Source organism: Pipistrellus kuhlii, unplaced genomic scaffold (genome assembly GCF_014108245.1).
Source record: "Pipistrellus kuhlii isolate mPipKuh1 unplaced genomic scaffold, mPipKuh1.p scaffold_m20_p_28, whole genome shotgun sequence".
Lineage (NCBI taxonomy): Eukaryota > Metazoa > Chordata > Mammalia > Chiroptera > Vespertilionidae > Pipistrellus > Pipistrellus kuhlii.
Window position 1 is genome coordinate 6269252 of NW_023425527.1, and position 19936 is coordinate 6289187.

The following is a 19936-nucleotide window of genomic DNA, read 5'->3' on the forward strand; positions in this document are numbered from 1 at the left end:
TTGGGGATCAAGCCCACAATCCAGGCACGTGCCCTCGGCCAGAATCAAACCTGGGACTCCTCAGTCCCCAGGCTGATGCTCTATCCACTGGCTAGGGCTTACCTTTAAAAAAAAAAAAAAAAAATCAGTTTTACTGATTTCAGACAGAGGGAGTAGGAGAGAGATGGAAACATCTATGTGATCAGCTGCCTCCTGTACACCCCCTGCTGGGCATCAAGCCCAAAACCCGGGCATATGCCATGACCAGGAATCGAACCATGATCTGGTTCATGGGTTGATGGGCAACCATTGAGCCACACCAGCCGGGCTAAGCTTTAACTCTTGAGATTATGAAATTTTATTATGAATTCTTATTCCAGGTTCATCCTGTTCTGTGCCTTGTTTTGTAAGATATGGACAGTATCTGAAATATTATCTAAGCCAGTGGTCGGCAAATTCATTAGTCAACAGAGCCAAATGTCAATAGTACAATGATTGAAATTTCTTTTGAGAGCCAAATTTTTTAAACTTAAACTTTTAACGCCACTTCTTCAAAATACCCAGGCCATGGTATTTTGTGGAAGAGCCACACTCAAGGGGCCAAAGAGCCAAGTTTGCCGACCACGAAGCTAAGCTAATGCTCTGTTCTTCACCGGCCAAGTCATTTGAATTGTCAGCAGTTATCAGAATGTACTAGTTATGCGTTCTCTCATTCTTTTTTTTCTTTTCTTTTCTTTTTTTTTAAAATATATTTTATTGATTTTGTACAGAGAGGAAGGGAGAGAGATAGTTAGAAACATCGATGAGAGAGAGTCATCGATCAGCTGCCTCCTGCACACCCCCTACTGGGGATATGCCCGCAACCAAGGTACATGCCCTTGACTGGAATCGAACCCGGGACCCTTCAGTCCCCAAGCCGACGCTCTATCCATTGAGCCAAACCGGTCTCGGCAGTGTTCTCTCATTCTTTATACCTTCTCTCACCTCTTATGTTAAGAAGGAGTTATTAAGTCATCCATCTTTTCTTTATAATGTAAGGGGAGAGAAGAAGTATCAGAAAGAAAAATAAGGAGTCTAGTGCCTCAAGCCTATATAATTAGTCCCCAAGTAATCATGAGATTTCTATACTAACATACCCCCTCTTTGTTTATTTTTCTTTATAAAAATACTTGCATTAGGGAATCTCCTGAGAACAAGGTACTTTTATGTAATTGTAGGGCTTCCTAAGTTGATAGATTTAAGCCAGATGTCTCAGACCATAGTAAGAAAAATAATCATAGAAATAATAATTGTAGTTAATATTTCAATAGCATTTTCTATGTGCCAGGTACTGGTTCTAAACACTTTACGTGTGTTGTCACCAGACAGGGCCTGAGCCTAGAGTGGGTCTGCCTCAGGCTGGTCTGCAGTGTGTGGGTTCTTGACTTTGTGCAGGAAAGATTTCATAAAACGAGTCCAAGTGATTTTGAGAGTTTGTATATTAAAGCTGGGGACTGTGAAACAAAGGAAGGGCTTAGGGTGGAAGAAGCAGCAGGAGAGAGCCTAGGTGGTGCTCGGCTTTGGCTCCCGAGAGACAAGGGAAGTGAGCTAGCACAGGGCTTCTGTTAGCTCACTGGGAGGTGAAGGTCATGGTGATAAAAGTGAGAGCTGTTGTTAGCTCACTCGAAAGTTAGAGAAAATGGGACCTTGGGATAGTATGGGGGGGTAAGCCCAGGATGAGCTGTTGCTGCCGACCGCTTCCCTGGTTGCAAGTCTTGTGTGGATCCTTAGACTTTAAGAGGAAGTGAAAAGTATATTCTAGCCCTAACCCATTTGACTCAGTGGATAGATCATTGGCTTTCGGACTCAAGGATCCCAGGTTCGATTCCAGTCAAGGGCATGTACCTGGGTTGTGGGCACATCCCCAGTAAGGGGTGTGCAGGAGGCAGCTGATTGATGTTTCTTTCTCATCAGTGTTTCTAACTCTCTCCCTTCCTCTCTGTAAAAAAATCAATAAAAAATATATTTTTAAAAAAGTTCATTCCCAAGAAGAGGCATAGGTGTGCTCTAGAGCGAGCTGGCGCTGGTATTTTTTGTCTTAAGGGTTTATCTCTCTTGTGCTTGTGAGAACCTTAGGGAAGGGTTTCATCAGAATATTCATCAGCCTTCCAGGTGTGATTTTAATATGCTGATCATCAAAATGAGTGTATAGGGGAGTTTGGGATTATTCTTTGGTCTACTTTACTGTTTTACTTTTATCTTGGGTCTGTCTGGCTCTATTTGAGGTTTTGTTGTTTGTTCCCTGAGTTTATCTGTCCTTGGGTTTGGCTGGCACAAATGGCATTAAATTGGGTCTCTGTCCTCTATCTCCCTGACCAGCGTGATTCAAGCTCTTTATTCTCTGGTAGGGAGGAGAGGTATAAACCATTTGCTCTCAAGTGCCCTTGGTTAGGGAAGATAAGGCCTTGCGATTCACTAGCTGTCTGTAAGTTGTCTACATTGTTTGGCCTTGTTTAATTACCATGTCTCAGTTTCTCCATTCCACTTGCCCAGGAATTTTCCTAGCTTCTTACTATCCTGCCTTAGTATTAACTCATCTGATTCTCACAATAATCCAGTGAAATATGTGCAGTTATCATATTAATGCTAAGACATGGAGAAGTCACTTACCCACCGTCATGAAGCTAGTAAATGTCAGAGTTAGGGTTTAAATCTAGGCAGTCTGCCTCCAGATCTGTGTCTTCCTGGGAGAGTAAACATAATTCTAATTAGTGCTGAGATCTGTAGTTTTCCTGTTACAGTAGCTTTAGTTCCTTTTGTTTTTCCTCTTACTGACCATTATCTGTGGTTGATGGTGTCCTGCTTTTAAATCCTTTCTCTTTGAACACAGAAAAGGTCTGATAGATGGCATACTTAGATTTGTTTCTCAGGTCATTTAATAAATAGCTGTGGATTTTATTTATTTATTTATTTATTTATTTATTTTACATTTTTTTAATAGCCGTGGGTTTAATTTAAATCCTCTTACTATCTGTGGACTATAGGCCTCCATAAATCACTCCTTATTTCCTGCCTCCTCCCCAAAAGGTGCCAGACTGGGCCCCACTTGGCAGGGTAATTATCTGAAACTTAGTTAAGCTCAGTATTTTCTTAGCCAGACCTTTGCATTTTTGTCATTTTTTCCCCCCTCTGAATTGGAAATGAAAATGTTTTCTCTCCTTGTTTAAAAGAATTTCAGGCACCAGCATTAATAGACTTAATGTCAGAAAATGTGATTTGGGGGGACAGGAGGGAGGAAACGATAGGCCTACTTATTAAAGGCAAACTTTACTTCGTTTTTTTAGGGTGTTTGAGGGCCTCTTAGAAGAGTGTATTCCTGTGGGCACTGCCCTGTTGCTCAGCCCAGTCTACTTCCTGCTGCAGTTTCTGCAATGCTTAGAGCTGCTGAAGCCAAAGAAACCACTTACAGCCTGGCTCTACAGCCCAGGTTCATTTGGTGCCCAGGTCTGCTAGCAACCCCCTCCTTCCAGGCCTCTCCCGGATTTCCTGTCTGAGCATTCCTGCTTTCCCTTTCCTTGCTTCTAAGATAACCTATCTTATTGTTTTCAAGCCATATGTTTACTTTCTCTTCTCTAATACTTATTTTCTTTAAAATAGCTTCCTTTTAAGCAGCCTTCCTTAATCCTAATAGCCTCAGAAGCTGTCTTCCTTTGTAGGGGTGTCGAACTCAATCAGAGAAGGGGCCAAAATCTAAAATCCAGCCTAAATCGCGGGCCGAATGGTTTACTGAACAGTCATAAACTGTCATTGTGATGGAAACGCAGCGGAGTGCAGTGATGACAGCGCGGTGCGGGCCACATTGCAAGGCCTGGCAGGACGGATTTGGCCCACGGGCCTTGTGTTTGACACATGTGTTTTACAGATAAAGAAACAAAAGCACAGGGACTGACTTGTCAGTATTCAAATGCTGGCCATCTAGCCCCAAAGTCTGTCCCTCACCATTGCGTACCCTGCCTGTGGCAAGTAACATGAGACAGTTAACCCAGCTCTTTTTAGTAATAACCTTTCCCTTCAAAATTAGCGTTCCATTTTTCTATTGTTGTGTAGCAAGCCACCCCAAAACTTAGAGGCTTAAAACAGCAATAATCTTTTTTGCTCAGGAAATTATAATTTGCAGGCTTGGCAAGTGCAGGCATCTCTGCTCATGTGTTGGTTTGACAAAGGACGGTGGTTCTGTTTCCAAGATGGTTCACTCATATGGGCCTCCAGGGGTTGCATGGTGGCTGGGTTCCCAGGAGATAGGCCGTGGGAACTGTCAGTTCTTAAGGCCTAGAAATGGACAGTCCTGCCACATTCTGTTGTTCAAGCAGTCACAGAATCTGGAAGCCAGCGGAGACACACAGACCCCACCTCTTTTTTATTTGTTAATATTTTTTATTGATTTCAAAGAGGAAGGGAGAGGAAGAGAGAGATAGGAACATCATTGATGACAGAGAATCATTGATTGGCTACCTCTTAAACGTTCCTCACTAGGGATCAATCCCGCCACCCGGGCAGGTGCCCTTGACTGGAATCAAACCCGGAACCTTTCATTCCAAAGGCTGATGCTCTATCCACTGATCCAAACCGGCTGGGACCAGCCCCACTTCTTGGTAGGGGAAGTGTCAAAGAATTTGGGGCTTTATTTGAGAAATGCCATGGTGGGTCAGAAGAGGGATTTGTGGACTTGATTGAATGCTTGCCTTTGGTTAAGCATTAGCATTACCTTTTCTGAATGGATTTAAGCGTGAGATCTTTCTTTTTCTGTACAAGGTTGGTCTCTGTCTTTATTAGATATATCCTCACTGCTAATTGTTAGCTCCTCCTATTAAAAAACAAACAAATTCCAACCTAATTTAATCTTCCCTGGCATAGTCTCCTCTAGGATTAAGAAGTTAATTTGTTTTTAACTGGGATCTTTGAGATCTGATCAGCTCCTCCATATGGAGACGGATGCTCTGTCTGCGGGAGCTTTGCTGGGTTTTATATTTGGCCAAAGCGACGCGCTAGAAATACGGCGTGTCGCCCTTTCAGACTGAAGCTTGGCTGGTATTACAGATGTAGGGAACTCCCCACAGGCTATTACCATACTCACTTGGGTGAGATTAGAGAGCTGGTTTCCTACATAGATCTCCTCCTTTAGGATTCTGTACTCTAGCTTTCAGTTTGTAGAGGGAGGATTGCATGAAATCGTGAAGGCATACCTGCTTTGGGGCGTTCACATATAGCTATTCCTCCCAGATAATCTAAGAACTGTTCTTTAAATTTTTATTTTTAAGTTGCAGTTTACATTCAATGTCATTTTGTATTAGTTTCAGGTGTACAGCATAGTGGTTGGAGTAGACAACCATATACTTTACCAAGTGTCCTTCCTCACCCCCACCCTCGATATTCCAAGTGCCTACCTGGCACCATGTGTAGTTATAATTAACTATATTCCTTAGGCTATACTTAACATCCCTGTGACTGTTTTGTAACTATCAGGACTATTTCTTAGACTTCTTACTGCCTATTTCCTTTCTGTCTTAAACTACTTTTCTAAACTCTAAGGACAGTTCGGATCAACTCCAGTCTTTTGAATGAGGCTGTTTGTTTCATCAACCCTTATTCCACTCAGATGGTATTTACAGTACTTGACATTGGCAGCAGCGCAAAGTTTAAGAAACAGAGAAAACCAGAAACTTTGGCTCAATGTAGAGCAGGCAGCTTATAAATTAGTATAAGAATTATCCAGACTCCTTGGAGTCTAGAGGAGGGAAAAGTTACTTCTAGGTGAGGGTTGGTAAAAGGCTTTTGCTCAGGCGGAGCTGGAAAGGGCAGTTCAGAGAAACAACACAAGACAAAATATAGAGTAGCAAAAATACAAAGAACTGCAAATAGAGAGCATGTCTGGGTTAGTAGAGATGGAAAGTTAGTCAGAGAGAACCCCAGAATGGTAGCATATTCTTTTGGACAGGCTTTGTCCGACTTTCCTTGAATTCCTCAAAGGAATCCTTCTTTTGGAGGTCACCTGAACTCATTTACAAGGAGGGCATTTGATAGTGCATATAGAGCATGACTGTAGGCAAGGAGTATTGTAAACCAAGGGGCCCAGTTTTTTGGGGGATTTTTGTATGGTTGCTTAGATCATTCTCTGCTTGGCTCAACGTTCACCTTCCCTGCCCTCCCAGAAGATTGGGCTGATATTCTGTAGCTCAAAGCCTCAAACCTCTAATCACGTGATCGGTCTCTCCGGGGTGACCTGCTCCCGTGCTGAATCATGTTGTTAGTATCAACTATCTAGGGGCCCACCCTGCAGACCTTATCAGATTTCGTTGTTCCAATTAACGTTCTTTATAGAAAAGATAATCTTGATTGGGCCATATTTCCCTTTTTCTTCATGTTTTATAATTTTGTGTTGGCATCTACACACATGAAAACACCTCCCTTTCTCAATGTTTATGGCCTGGTTTTGTACAGGAAAGGACTCGCACAAATGAGCCTACCTAGAGATTCTAGGGGGGCCTCTGACACCTTTTGGTGGGAGCTTGTATGTGTGATTTCCCTGTGCTGGAGTGTGGTTTCTCAGAGGGCCTTGCTGGCTCCCTCTGGTGCCTGTTTGTGGCACTGCACGTTCTCCGGTGCTACAGCAGCAAGGCTGCCTGCCATATGTACCCTGTATGTATCCTCTTGTTCTCGGATGCTACCAGCCGTCCAGAGTATGTTGGCTCATCAGCGCCCCACGTCAGGTGAGACAGATACCATTTGTGTGGTCCCATGAAAAGCTTCTGGTGCACCAGAATCACCGTCTACTCTTCTCCCTCTCCTAAAGGAGAGAAGCCTTGAGCTGTGTATGTGCCTTGTCCCAGTCATGCCAAGTGTGGGCTATAGGATGCCACTCTTCTTTACCTTTGGTCTCAGCAGCCTTCAGACATTCATGCTGGGCCAGTTCCTACAGCACTGCAAGTGAGGCAGCCCTCCTGGATGCACTGCGCTCTCTCCCTGAAGGAAAAGCCAGGGGCTACGTGTTGTTGCCTGGCACTGAGCTGTGGTGGCTTAGGAGAGGGAGAAGGGGAAAGTGAGCTTTTTCTTTCTCTCCGTTCCAGGGCAGCTGCTTTCAGCTTTGTGCATGTCCTTGTTAAAGCAGAGTTTCTGTGGTAGAATGAGGACTGGCACTACATTCTGCCATAGCACTGATGTCACTCCCTCCTCCCCATACGTCTTACACATCTGGTTTAGAAGTGCAATGACTGCCGAAACCTGCCGGGACCGGTTTGGCTCAATGGATAGAGCGTCGGCTTGGGGGACTGAAGGGTCCCGGGTTCGATTCCGGTCAAGGGCATGTACCTTGGTTGCGGGCATATCCCCAGTGGGGGGTGTGCAGGAGGCAGCTGATCGATGACTCTCTCTCATCGATGTTTCTAACTCTCTCTCTCCCTTCCTTTCTGTATAAAATCAATAAAATATATTTAAAAAAAAAAAGAAAAAAAAGAAGTGCAATGACTGCCGAAACCGGTTTGGCTCAGTGGATAGAGAGTTGGCCTGCGGACTGGAAGGTCCCAGGTTCGATTCCAGTCAGGGGCATGTACCTTGGTTGCGGGCATGTCCCCAGTAAGGGGGTGCGCAGGAGGCAGCTGGTTGATGTTTCTCTCTTATCGATGTTTCTAACTCTCTATCTCTTTCCTTTCCTCTCTGTAAAAAAAAATCAATAAAATACTAAAAAAAAAAAGAAAAGAAAAAAGAAATGCAATGACTTCAGAAACTCGCTTATATATTTACTATGACCCTGTATGTTTCCCACATTACAGCAAAAGACTTTGAAGCCACACTGAGTATAAATAATCACAGTCTTCCCTTGGTAAAGCTACATTCTGTTCTTTATTCATTTTTCTTTTTCTATCCTTGCAAAGTCTGGCTTTTTGGAATGGTGGAGAAAATGAGCCTGGTGATAGCAATATAGGTTGGCCTTTATATGTAGGTTTCTTAATATCTAGAGTACATGATGATGCCTTATTTGAGACTAAAACACAAAAGGAAATGCTTAAACCTTCCACATAGGAAGTTTTCCCAGCAAAATAGGTTTGTATTCATATTATCCTTCTTTATTTTTAAAATGTTTTTATTGATTTCATAAAGGAAGAGAGAGAAATAAAATTATCAATGATTAGAGAGAACCATCGATCGGCTACCTCCTGCATGCCCACAACTGGCGATCAAGCTCCCAACCCGGATAATATGACCTCACTGGCATCAAACCACGACCTCCTGGTTCATAGGTCGACACTCAACTACTGAGCCACGCCAGCCAGGCCATATTATCCTTGTTAAAAGACTGCAATATCTATTTTAAAGGCTTTAAATACTTGATAAACAGTAATCACATCATTGCTAGACTCTCATACTGATGATGGTAATAGTCATACTTTATTATAATGGCAAGTGTAACAAGTTTTCTATGTGACCGGCACCAGAACATAAAATAGAAATGTGCTGTTATAGCTGTAAATAGTTAACACACACTCCACAGTCACAATGCCTGTGACCGATCCTATAATAGTTCCACCACTGAGCCAGGTGATGGGGGTCCGTCCTAGTCAGCCGTGTTTTTTCTTTTGTGCCTCAGTTTCCTCATATAAAATGGATATGATAATAACTAGAGGCCCGATGCACAGAATTCGTGCAGGGGTAGGCCTCCCTTCTCCCGGTGCCGGCACCGGGACCCGGGCTGGCTTCCCTCCCGCCACCCACAGGTAATATAGATAATGCTACCTACCTCATGGGTTGTTCTGTGAATTGAATGAAGTGATTTATAGACAAATTTTTAGAACAGTGCCTGAAATTTAGGAAGTTCTAGATTCTTATTAGCTGTTAAGAGCAGTTGTGATGAGATTATTCTTTTAAAGCTTAATAACTGTTACAGATCATGTTTGAAAAAAAAAGATTGAATGTTCTTTCTCCTTCATTTACAGAGTTGAAACTGTGGGCCAACCAGATCGAAGAGACAGTATAGGAGTGTGTGCAGAAAGGCAGAATGGATATGACTCTCTGCAGCGGGACCAAGCAGTGTGCATTAGTACAAACGGTAAGAGATCAGTCTGTCAGCCCTTTGACACATATATATTAATTACTATTGTAAGATATGAATCTGTCCCAATGTCACACATTTATAGCAGGAGGTGAGAAGATATAGGTCTTCATGACATATCCAAATGGCTACTGGGTACCAGGCATTGTTCTGTACCCTTTATAAGTATAAATTACTTAATCTTTTAAACAATTTTTTGAAGTGAGGAGTAATAGGATAGCCATTTTATAGATGATGAGGGCTGAGCCACAGAGAGGTTAAGTGACCGGAGTTGGTGGGCTGGGTCTCGCTCCAGGGAGTCTGCCTCTGCTTTGCAGGAGTCATCTAAATTAAACCTAGATTAGGGAACTAGGGAGAAGGTTTAATTTGTTATATACCTCTCATGTTGTTTGTCCCTTACTTCACGGTAATCACACTTTGGAAAGTCACTATCAGTTATGTTCATATCATGTGGTGTGGGTCAAGCAGCCGGTAGAACGAGATTCCTGTTCATTCCGTGTGAAACGATCTTGCTATTCCACAGGATGTAATTGTGTAATGGAGTCAAGCTTCTTTTGATACCACCCATTTGGGAAATTCATAGTCTCTGTTCTAAAAGAGAACTCTGCCTAGACCAGAATTCTAAAATGTAATTAAAGCTTTAACTTTCCTTTCTGCCTTGAGGATGGGGGTTAATTAAATGCCTTATCTCTGACCAGTTGGCATTCCAAAGTGTTTTCTTTGTTTGAATTGGGAAGTTAGCTGTGTTCTGAATCATCTAGACTCTATTTCAGTTCCCAGTTGTTGCTCACAGGCAAATGACTTTTCACCTTAACATTTTAGGTGCAGTTTTTGTAAATGGAAAAGAAATGACTAATCAGTTGCCCGCCGTTACTTCTGGGTCCACTGTCACATTTGACATTGAAGCTGTGACTCTGGGATCCACCAATAATAACGAAGGCGGAAACTTCAAGCTTCGAGTAACTATTAGCTCTAATAACAGAGAAGTGGTTTTTGACTGGGTACTTGATCAATCTTGTGGTTCTCTTTACTTTGGATGCTCATTCTTCTATCCTGGATGGAAAGTGCTGGTGTTCTAGACTTTTGGATGATTGGCTTTGGTTTGCAGGTTTTTAATGTAGCTGTCCTCAGCCCAATTTAGTTTTAATTTATTTTTAAAAAAATATGGTAGATTCATCTCTCAGTCAAGCCATGGGAAATGGAAATTGTTTACTGGATTTATTTTGGAATATTTTAGCAATAAGAAACTTGAATGTTATGGACAAAAGTGTAATGCAGTTATTTTTATTTTTAGCATAGTGTTAATTAAAATGTCATGTCACAATATAATGAATAAAACAAATTAGTTTTTAAAATATTAGGAGATACAGAAAGCCCTATACCTTTTCACGCTATACTTTTAAAAGTTGGCTATTAAGACAGAAAAATTTAATGTATCATTATTTTATTAAATCTCCATCTTTTAAGAACCCAGGGCCATGTAAGACTTTAGAATAAAACAACAGGACTAGGCCAGATAGAAGCCTGAGTCTGTAACATAAATTCACTTTCGTGTTCTCCACTTCCGTGTTGAATATGCTCTTCATATTCAGGCATTCGTAAGCAGTATTGAATTTTATCACATATTCAGTATTCTTAAAGTCCCCAAAACATGATAATTTTTGCAGTTTTTGTAATTACTGAGCAAATGTCTATAATAGGCAATGTATTTTATTTTGTTCTTATAGTTTGATTCATGATAGGCTAGAGGACTTTTACAGGGTAAAACTACTTGTGGAAGTAGTATGCACAGCAGTGTTAGCCACATCACATGTATAGAACATGTACATGTGCATGTCCAGCCACCGTGATATGCATATTAACATTTTAATGGTATGAGCTGCAGTCCAGTTTAATGTCAGTTTATAAATGGTCGTTTAGCGGACCAAATATAGGGTAAATACTTGACCTATTTTTGACAACTTAAATTTGTGTAAAATATTTATTTGAAAGACTTACTTAGTACGTAAAATCATTATCTTAACTTGCTATATACCAGCCTACAGAATTTTTTAATGTGAATTCCCCCCCCCCCCCCCCCCATTTTTAATAGTAGAAAAGCAAGTCTGATATTTTTGTAAGATAATTTATTTGGGGATTTGCATTCCCTGTTAGACAATCATGACCTTTTTTCCTGTGCCTTATGTATAAGTAAGTCATCTTTCACTGAAGATGTGTTAGAATGTAGATGCCTCGTCCAACTGTCTAAAAAAATAAAACCTGAAAGTTAAATGAGTGTATTTTTTTTTTCTTGCATGATACTTGAATCCAATTTTAATCTTTACTTTTAAGAAGGGGAGTAAAGAGTTTCTTGTGAAAAGTTACTTATACTTACATTCTGTATATAAGTTTACTTATACTATATTCTCTGATACATAACACATACACAATAAATGTTTGATTGAATGAATATAGATGATTATTTTCTCCAGAATGTCATCTTATTGCCTCATTCAGCAAATATTTATTGAACATCTTTCTTATTCTCCATTGGAGAATGGCATCTTAAATTTATACTTCTAGAATCTACCTATTTATAGAAGTGACTTAAACCTAACTTAGTTTTAGACAGGTGTGGATTTTTTAAAAATATATATTTTTTATTGATTTTTTACAAAGAGGGAGGGAGAGGGATAAAGAGTTAGAAACATCGATGAGAGAGAAACATCGTTCAGCTGCCTCCTGCACACCTTTTACTGGGGATGTGCCCGCAACCAATGTACGTGCCCTTGACAGGAATCGAACCTGGGACCTTTCAGTCCTCAGGCCTATGCTCTATCCATTGAGCCAAACCGATTAGGGTCAGGTGTGGATTTTAATATTTTGAAATCTGAAACTAAATATTGGGATCAGGCTTTTGGTGTCAGGTCTAAGAACTCTGTCTAGCTCTAGACCCCAAAGATTTTCTCCTATGTTTTTTCTTAAAAGAATTATAGTTTAACATTTTACATGTAAGTCTGTGGTCCATTTTGACTTGGTACTTTTTTTAAAATTATATTTTATTGATTTTTTACAGAGAGGAAGGGAGAGAGCTAGAAACGTCTATGAAAGAGAAACATCGACCAGCTGCCTCTTGCACACCCCCTACTGGAGATGTAGCCGCAACCCAGGTACATGGCCTCTACCGGAATCGAACCTGGGACCTTTCAGTCTGCAGACTGACGCTCTACCGCTGAGCCAAACCGGTTTCGGCCATTTTGACTTGCTTTTTGTATAAGGTGTGAGACTGAGGTTAAAGTCCATTTGGGAACAGTAGATGTCTAATTGCCCAGCACCATTTGTTGCAAAGGCTGTCTTTCCTCCATTGAATGGCTTTTGCAACTTTGTCAACAAAAGTTTTTATTGGCTATATTCCTGGGTTTTCTCTTCTGTTCTATTGATCTATGGGTTTGTCCCTCTGCCAATACCACACAGTATGATTACTGAACTATGTAATGTTTTAAAATCTGCTGGTAGACTGATTTCTTTCTAATTCATCTTTTTCCAAATTGTTTTCCCAGTCCTGTTATCTTCTCATGCAGCTTTTAGAGTAATCTTTACCTCCAGAAAATAAATCTTGCTGGAATTTTGATAGAAAATTGTGTTAAACCTGTGTACCAATTTGGGAAGAGTTGACAACTTTACTGTGTTCAATTTTCCAGTTCATGAACACAGTATAGATTTTTTATTTCTTTAAATCAGCATTTTATAGCTCCCAACATACAAGTTCTGTACATATTTTGTTACTTGACACCTAAGTTTTGTTTTTTTTTGTTTTTTTTTAGGGACTCTAAATGGCATTGTATTTTTTATTTTGGTTTCCACATGCTGATTACAAATATAGAATTGCTCTTTATATGTTTATCTTGTATCCTGTCAAATTGATAAGCTCAGCCCTCCTTCCCTCTTGAGATTTTGTCTTTTTTCCAAGGATTTTCTAGAAAAATCTTTTTAGTTTCCAAGTGTCTTTGAGGGATTTCATGTTATTTTTCTACTTTAATTATATTTTGTTTTGAGAACACACTCTGTATGATTTCAATTATTTTAAATTTGTGAGGTTTATGTCATGCCCCAGGATATGGTCAATCTTGGTATATGTTCTTTAGTACTTGAAAAGACAGTAGTCTGCTGTTGATGGGTGGAACGTTTTATAAATGTAGATCAGAATCCTGTTGGCTGATGTTGTAGAGTTTTACATCTAATTTTCTGTCTAGTTGCTCTATCAATTTTTGAGAGGGGCATGTAGAAGTCTCCAATTATAATTTTGAATTTGTATTATCCTATCTAATAAAGACAGAATATGCTATTTGACCCTCACGCAGTCACAAAAGATGGCGGCACCCACAATCAATGAGGAAATGTGCTAATTGACTGCTCTGCCCTCAAAGATGGCACAAACCACAGCCACAAGATGGCAGCACCCAGTCCCCTCAGCCCTGTTGAGCTGAAGGTGCGTGACAAGGCTGGGCCCACTCTCAGGCAGGACCGGCTGCTTTGTGCACCTGCCTCCAGTGTCCTCCAGTCCTCTCATCCCCTCCAGCTGCCCAGGGCTGGCCTGAGGTGCAGGCAAGCCTCTGATGTCAGTTGCCCAGGCGCCCAGCGCCACCCAAAGCTCAGGTAACCAGGGCCGTCCGAGGCTTGTGCTGCTGGCAGAGGCAGCAGCAGAGGTGTGATGGGGAATCGCCTTTCCCTAATAGCTGGGTCACCTCCCGTCCCTGAGGGCTCCCAGACTGTGAGAGGGGGCAGGCCGGGCTGAGGGAACTAGTGTATTATATATGTATGTTGTATATAATTTATCCATTATATATCTATATCTTTTCAGTGTGTTGGTCATTATTTTACCAATTCAAATAAAACATTGAATCCTTATCTTTATTCTTCCCCTATTTCCAACATAATTTTCTTGCTTAAATATTTTTTCAAGAAATTTTGCTTTAACCATAAAATGTTTTAGAAAATGGAATGAAAAGCCTATTATATTTACCTATATTCTCTTTACCATGTTATTTCTTTGTTCATAATGTTCCAATATTCATTCTTGTATTATTTTTTCTATTTAGAGAACTTTGCTTAACCATTCTTTTAAGGTTAAGTTTGCTGCTGTAAAATTCTTACATCTGAGAATGTCTTGATTTCTTCTTCATTCCTGAAGGATATTTTCACTGAGTATAGAATTCTGGGTTAACAATTTTTTTCTTTCAATACTTGGGAATATTATGCTACTTCTCCTGGTTTCTGATTTTTTTTTTTTTAAACCTATTATTCTAATAGTTTTTCCTGGTAGGTAAAGTGTCACTTTTCTCTGGTTGCTTTCACTGTTCTTTTGTCTTTAGTTTTTATAAATTCAATGATTTTATATATTTGCATAGATTCCTTGTTTTCCTTGGCTTCTTGCCTTTTTAGTTTTACGTCTATGGCCAAATTTGGAAAGAGTGCAGCCATTATTTCAAATACTACCCTTTTTTCGTCCCAGTTTTCTGAGGTTCTATTTATTTTTAAGTCTGTTCAAATCAGGTTATTTCTATTGGTCTTTTAGTTTACTGATTCCTCTGACGCCTCCTGCCATTCTACTGTTGGGCCAATCCATGAGCTTTTTATTTTGTTATTTTATTTTTTAGTTCTAAAATGTCCATGTGGCTCTTCTTTTATCTTCTATTTCTTTTCTAAGATGTTCTATATTCTTTGCTTGAGGCTATTCATTTATTTTTCAGTGTATTCCTTGAAACGTACTTATCACGGTTGTTGTGATGGTTAGTCGTATGTCTACTTGACTGGGCTAAGGGATAGGTAGCTAAACATTATTTCTGGGTGTGCATCTGAGGATATTTCTAGAAAATATTAAAATTTGAATTGATAGATTGGAGAAAGTAGTGGGTGAGCATCAGCCAATTTGTTGAGGGCCTGAATAGAACAAAAAAGAGGAAGGTTGAATTCCTGCCTGACTGTTGAGGTGGGATGTGGATCTTCTGCCTTCAGCACTCCTGGTTTTAGGGCCTTCAGAACTGGACTGACAAGCCATTTTCTATTGAAATGTGGACATTTTTGTTGAGACTGGATATTATTTAAACCTCTGTCAGCTGGCTTTTTGACACCACTTGAGCAGATTGAGGGGAGGGGCACTGCCTCACTACTACCCCATCATTCTAGGCCATGGTCAAAGTCCTGACTCCACCAGGCTTTTTCTGAAATACCCTATCAGAGGGGGGGAGGTACTTCATCACTGCTATTGGAGATGGAAGTCTAGGCTCCTGTCACCACAGGGGTAGGGGTATTTATCATTGTCTGGTGGGGTGAAAAGTCCAGTTTCCCTACTTGGCCTGTAGGATAAACTCCTAGAGAGTAGTTAGGGCAAAGATTAAATGCATTGTGATTTAAAATTCTTAAGTCCTCACCATGAAACATTGATCAGTTACCTTCCATAGTCCCCTGATCCCAAACCTGCGGCTCAGGTATGTAGACCAGGAATTGAACCAGCAGTTTTTGGTGCACAGCACACTCAACCAACCGAGTCACTCTGGCCAGGCTATTGTGATTCTAATAAAAGTACCAGAATGCTCTCTCTAGATGTTGTACCAATTTATTTTCCAAAAATGTCTTTAAAATTCATCATAAAAATTTTAAAAATAGAATATTACTTTTGTTTCATATCTCATTAGTACTAATATTTTTTTACAATTTCCAATTACCACCAGAAATGTTTTGAGTGTTTATTTACATATTAGCAAACTTTCATCTTTAGCAAGCTGAATCTATGTTCTTGATCTTACTCCTTTTTTCTAGTAACTTTTAAAAAATATTTTTATTTCAGAGAGGAAGATGTAGAGAAACATCGATAAGAGAGAATCATTGATTGGCTGCCTCCTGCAAAACCCCCATTGGGGATCAAGCCCACAACCTGGGCATGTGCCCTTAACTAGAATCAAACCTGGGACCCTTTAGCTTGCAGGCCAACACTCTATCCACGGAGCCAAATCAGCTAGGACTTTTCTAGTAACTTTTATCTTAGGTCTTTTTTCTTTTCCTGTTTAGTTATATCCAAACTTCCCATCCATTCTCCCCCAAATTCTTCATTTGCCCATTTCATTGGCCCCACTTTTTATATACTCTGTGACTGGAAAAGGAGTTGGAGATATTTAATACACTGATTAAACCCGTTTGCTATCACTTACCTCCCTTGAAGCTGCCATTTTATCAATATTTACTGTTGTGGGACTGCCTCTTTTTTGGAAACTCCTCTCATTCCTCTATATTGCAGTGCCATTCAACAGTTACTTTTTGGGCACTTAATTCACAAGTCAGTGTTACCTGGACTATTACAATACTATTCTAGACCTGGCTGGTTTGGCTCAGTGATAAGAGCATGTGGACTGAGGGGTCCTGGGTTTGATTCTGGTTGTGGACATAGGCCCGGGTTGTGGGCTCAATCCCCAGTACGGGGTGTATGCAGGAGGCAGCCGACCAGTGATTCTCTCATCATTGGTTTATCTCCCTCCCTCTGGTATCAATAAAATAAATATATATTTTTAAAAAATAGCATTCTAGAATTTCTTCCTATGTAGGTTCTCCCTTCCCAAATTCTTATAGCTGTGGCCACCTAACATATAAGTTGGCTTGTATCTCTGCAGTAAATCTCTTAAATACTTCTGCTGCTTGAAACCCAAACCTTTAACATGGCATGTAAAGCCCTCATCACATCACCAAATAGCTGAGCACCAACTAAGACCATTAGACAGTACTGTACATACAGTGAGAGAGAGTTAATGGTCTAATGAAAAGGAAACAAGTGCTTAAACACACATGAGTTTTATAACTATCATTTGTATCCCGCTCTAGTCTGAACTTTTTGAGAGCCAAGATAAATTCTTTTTCATTAAAAAGTGAACAGTCTGGCTAGCCTAGCTCAGTGGTTGAGCGTTGACCTATGAACCAGGAGGTCATGGTTGGATTCTCGGTCAGGACACGCCTGGATTGCAGGCTCAATCTTCAGTGTTGGGTGTGCAAGAGACAGCAGACCAATGATTCTCTCATTAATGTTTCTCTCTCCCCCTCTACTTCCTTCCTCTCTGAAATCAATATATATTAAAAAAAAAAGAAAAAAGGAAAGAATCCACTAACAAAGATGGATAACTCTAATATTGACATTACTTTGAACTATAAGTTTAAAAATATATTTTGGTATTACCATAAAGAACATACTCGAGTTGAAATTAATGTTACTAAAACTGAAAGTAAGTTTCACATTAATTTTTTCTTTCTCTTAGCTTAAACAGACATTTCTCATTTTTCTGGAGGCTGCAAAGTCCTTTCTCAATCTCTTATCAGCTTTGACTGATAGGTGTACTTCTGGATCATTAATATCCTAAACAAATCCAAGTTTTAGTGCACAAATTAACAATGCATAAAATAACAAAACAGAATACAACTTTTATATTATTGAACTTTATGTACAAAATCATTTGATTTCAAATAAACATTTAATGTAAAAACAAACGTTCTTTTAAACTGATTTTTTTTACATCTACTGTACCTTTCAAATGCTTTATCATCTTACATGATTTCTTCAAAATCTCTTATCAAGGGGTACATATAGAAAAGCATTTTTTTATAAATAGAAACAAAGGGATTTTTTTCAGCTCTTATAAGATGACATAAAAAGTTTACTCAACAGAAGTAATTTCATTACTATTTGGGGGAGGGAATCACCAACTTTTTGTGCAAAAAATGCTAGCCTTCTTTTAAGCATTAAGAGCATAACTGCTTAAGAAATGACATAAGCAAAATTTCTACACCTACATCTCCCCTAAAATAATCTATCTTTTTTTTTTTTTTACATATGTGCACAGCTTTAGCAAATTAAAGCCGGAGAGAAATGCTCAAGATCTGCTATCCATAGGTGTGATCAGAGTTTACTATAACTCATTTGGAGAGCTTACCAGTCAAGGTGTCTGTAATGAAAGCTGCAGTTTCCCTCTTTCCTATTTCTTAAACACAAAAATTAATAACTAAGAATTTAATACTGGATGACAAAGCACATCCACACTATCAGTTAAATAGCCTCACAGTTAAACACATCTTAAAGACCAATCAAATCAGTATTTACATTTTATAAATTTCTGAAGACACCATTAGAAAGCTTATATATCCCTTCATTAAACAAAATAGGGAACTGCATCTGATGGTGGTGGAATGAAATTAAAAAATTAAAAATACCTGTATATACAGCAGCATTGTTCCTTTATAAATAAAGAATATGAAAATGCAATTATCTTTAAGGATAATAAAAAAATTGAGGTGATGTTACTCAACCACAGTGCTTGAAGTTGGAATAAAAATCTATTGGTGCTTGTTAATGTGCCAGTAGTGAAACCACTTTCTGTTGGAGAAAATCCAACTGCAAATATGTGCATAAAACACATATAACACAGGGCAAAATTGCTCAAAACAATTCAAGTCAGCTTATTCTAATCGTGAAATGCATTACGAAGACATCCTTATAAAGAAAAAAATGTTACGTTTTCTGGTTCATTTTTATAGAACATTTCTTCCCTCAAAAGTGGCATCATCAAAATCTCAAATTCTTCCCTTGTTTAATAATCCTACTGAAAAGATGTGGACAGTTTAATTTTCCATGTGTTTACCTAACTGGGGGAAGAAAAAAACAAACTGTAAAACATTCAAGTTTAAGAAAATATACTGGGTGAGCAATATACTAAAATTATCCACAAAAAATAAATGGTAAGTAATCTCTAAACCAACATAACATTTCACTGTCAAATGTGAAAAATTACCATCTCAAACAGGCATAAGATGAAGAAGTGCTTTTTTCAAATTGTAAAATCATTTTATGAAATGCAAAATATCTTGAGTGTTGTAATTTTTCATTTTAAATTGATTTCAAAATCAAGGATCAAGGTTTGATTGCAAATGCTAATGCAATATAATTTCACAAAACCCTTCAATTTTTAAAAAAGGGAATCACATTCCAATTTTCCCTCCCCTAGAAAATATTTCACAAAGCAAAAAAACAGCCAGTCACAAATGCAAAAAAAATTATAATTTAAATATATGAAATAATTTCTATATTATCAATTTTTTTCATAAGACAATTGTTGAAGTTAAAAAATACTTTCTTTGAAGTATTGCTTTTCATGCTCAAGAGAATGTTGTAATGACATCAATAAAAATGATATACATGTAATGCTGCATAATGAAGTGAAGTAGAACCCTGATACAAATATCCTTGTTGAAATCATTTACTTCATCTTAACAGTGCCTGTTTGGAATCGATGATTAAAAAACAAAAACAAAACTCTTCCTAGAGGCTGAACTCCCTAGAATGCAGTTTCAGTGTTTGTCCATGACACAGGGTTAGGCCTTTTCTTCTCAGAGTTTTTGCTTTTTGCTCTGTTTTGAAACCCCTGAGACACCATCTGTTTCCGAAGCTTTCTCTTTTGAGTTAATTTCACTAAATCCATTTGCTGTCCCATTTTGTTCTTCAGTGATATCTTCATTTGCAGGTGAAGCAGATTCTCCTTTTTCTAGTTTTTGTTGCATTTCACGGAGCTTGGTAACAGCTTTATCTATTGACATTATGCTAATAAGATTAAAGTCATGCATGCTGACTAGATGAAGCATGAAGTTTCGACATAAATTCTTCTTAATTATTGTCTGTCCATAGTTTTCTACAAACAGCATACAGGCGTGATTCATTTGATTGTCAGCAATAAACCTATTTAATAAAAACAACAAAAAATATCAATAACAATACAAAGCATTTTTGTCAAATGGAACAGTGAAAACTATTATAGAACAGTAAGACTATCCAAATCTAGTAAAACAATATTTAGCAAGAAGTAA

At 39.0% G+C, this 19936-nt stretch overlaps 2 protein-coding genes and 1 long non-coding RNA gene across 5 annotated transcripts in view; 1 reads left to right on the top strand and 2 right to left on the bottom strand.

The window, feature by feature from the left end:
* Positions 1–11332, top strand: part of CRLF3 (cytokine receptor like factor 3) — a 38455-nt gene extending 27123 nt beyond the window's left edge. The window contains exons 7-8 of the mRNA XM_036454209.2: positions 8946–9058; positions 9884–11332. Coding sequence (XP_036310102.1) covers positions 8946–9058; positions 9884–10140 — 370 coding nt within the window. The 3' untranslated portion in view covers positions 10141–11332. The remainder of the gene's footprint in view (positions 1–8945; positions 9059–9883) is intronic.
* Positions 11333–12223: 891 nt separating this feature from the next.
* Positions 12224–16498, bottom strand: LOC118728040. Its single transcript, XR_004990765.2, has 3 exons — positions 16063–16498; positions 14145–15848; positions 12224–12251 (listed from the first exon to the last, which is right to left on the bottom strand). It is a non-coding gene; the product is annotated as an uncharacterized LOC118728040 (long non-coding RNA).
* A 1004-nt stretch (positions 16499–17502) lies between these two features.
* SUZ12 (SUZ12 polycomb repressive complex 2 subunit) overlaps positions 17503–19936 on the bottom strand; it is a 46120-nt gene continuing 43686 nt past the window's right edge. For 2 of the 3 annotated variants that reach the window (XM_036454206.2, XM_036454205.2), the window contains one exon: positions 17503–19808. In XM_036454206.2, the coding sequence (XP_036310099.1) occupies positions 19463–19808 (346 nt within the window). In that variant the 3' untranslated portion in view covers positions 17503–19462. The remainder of the gene's footprint in view (positions 19809–19936) is intronic. The other variant, XM_036454208.2, reaches the window with a different exon arrangement.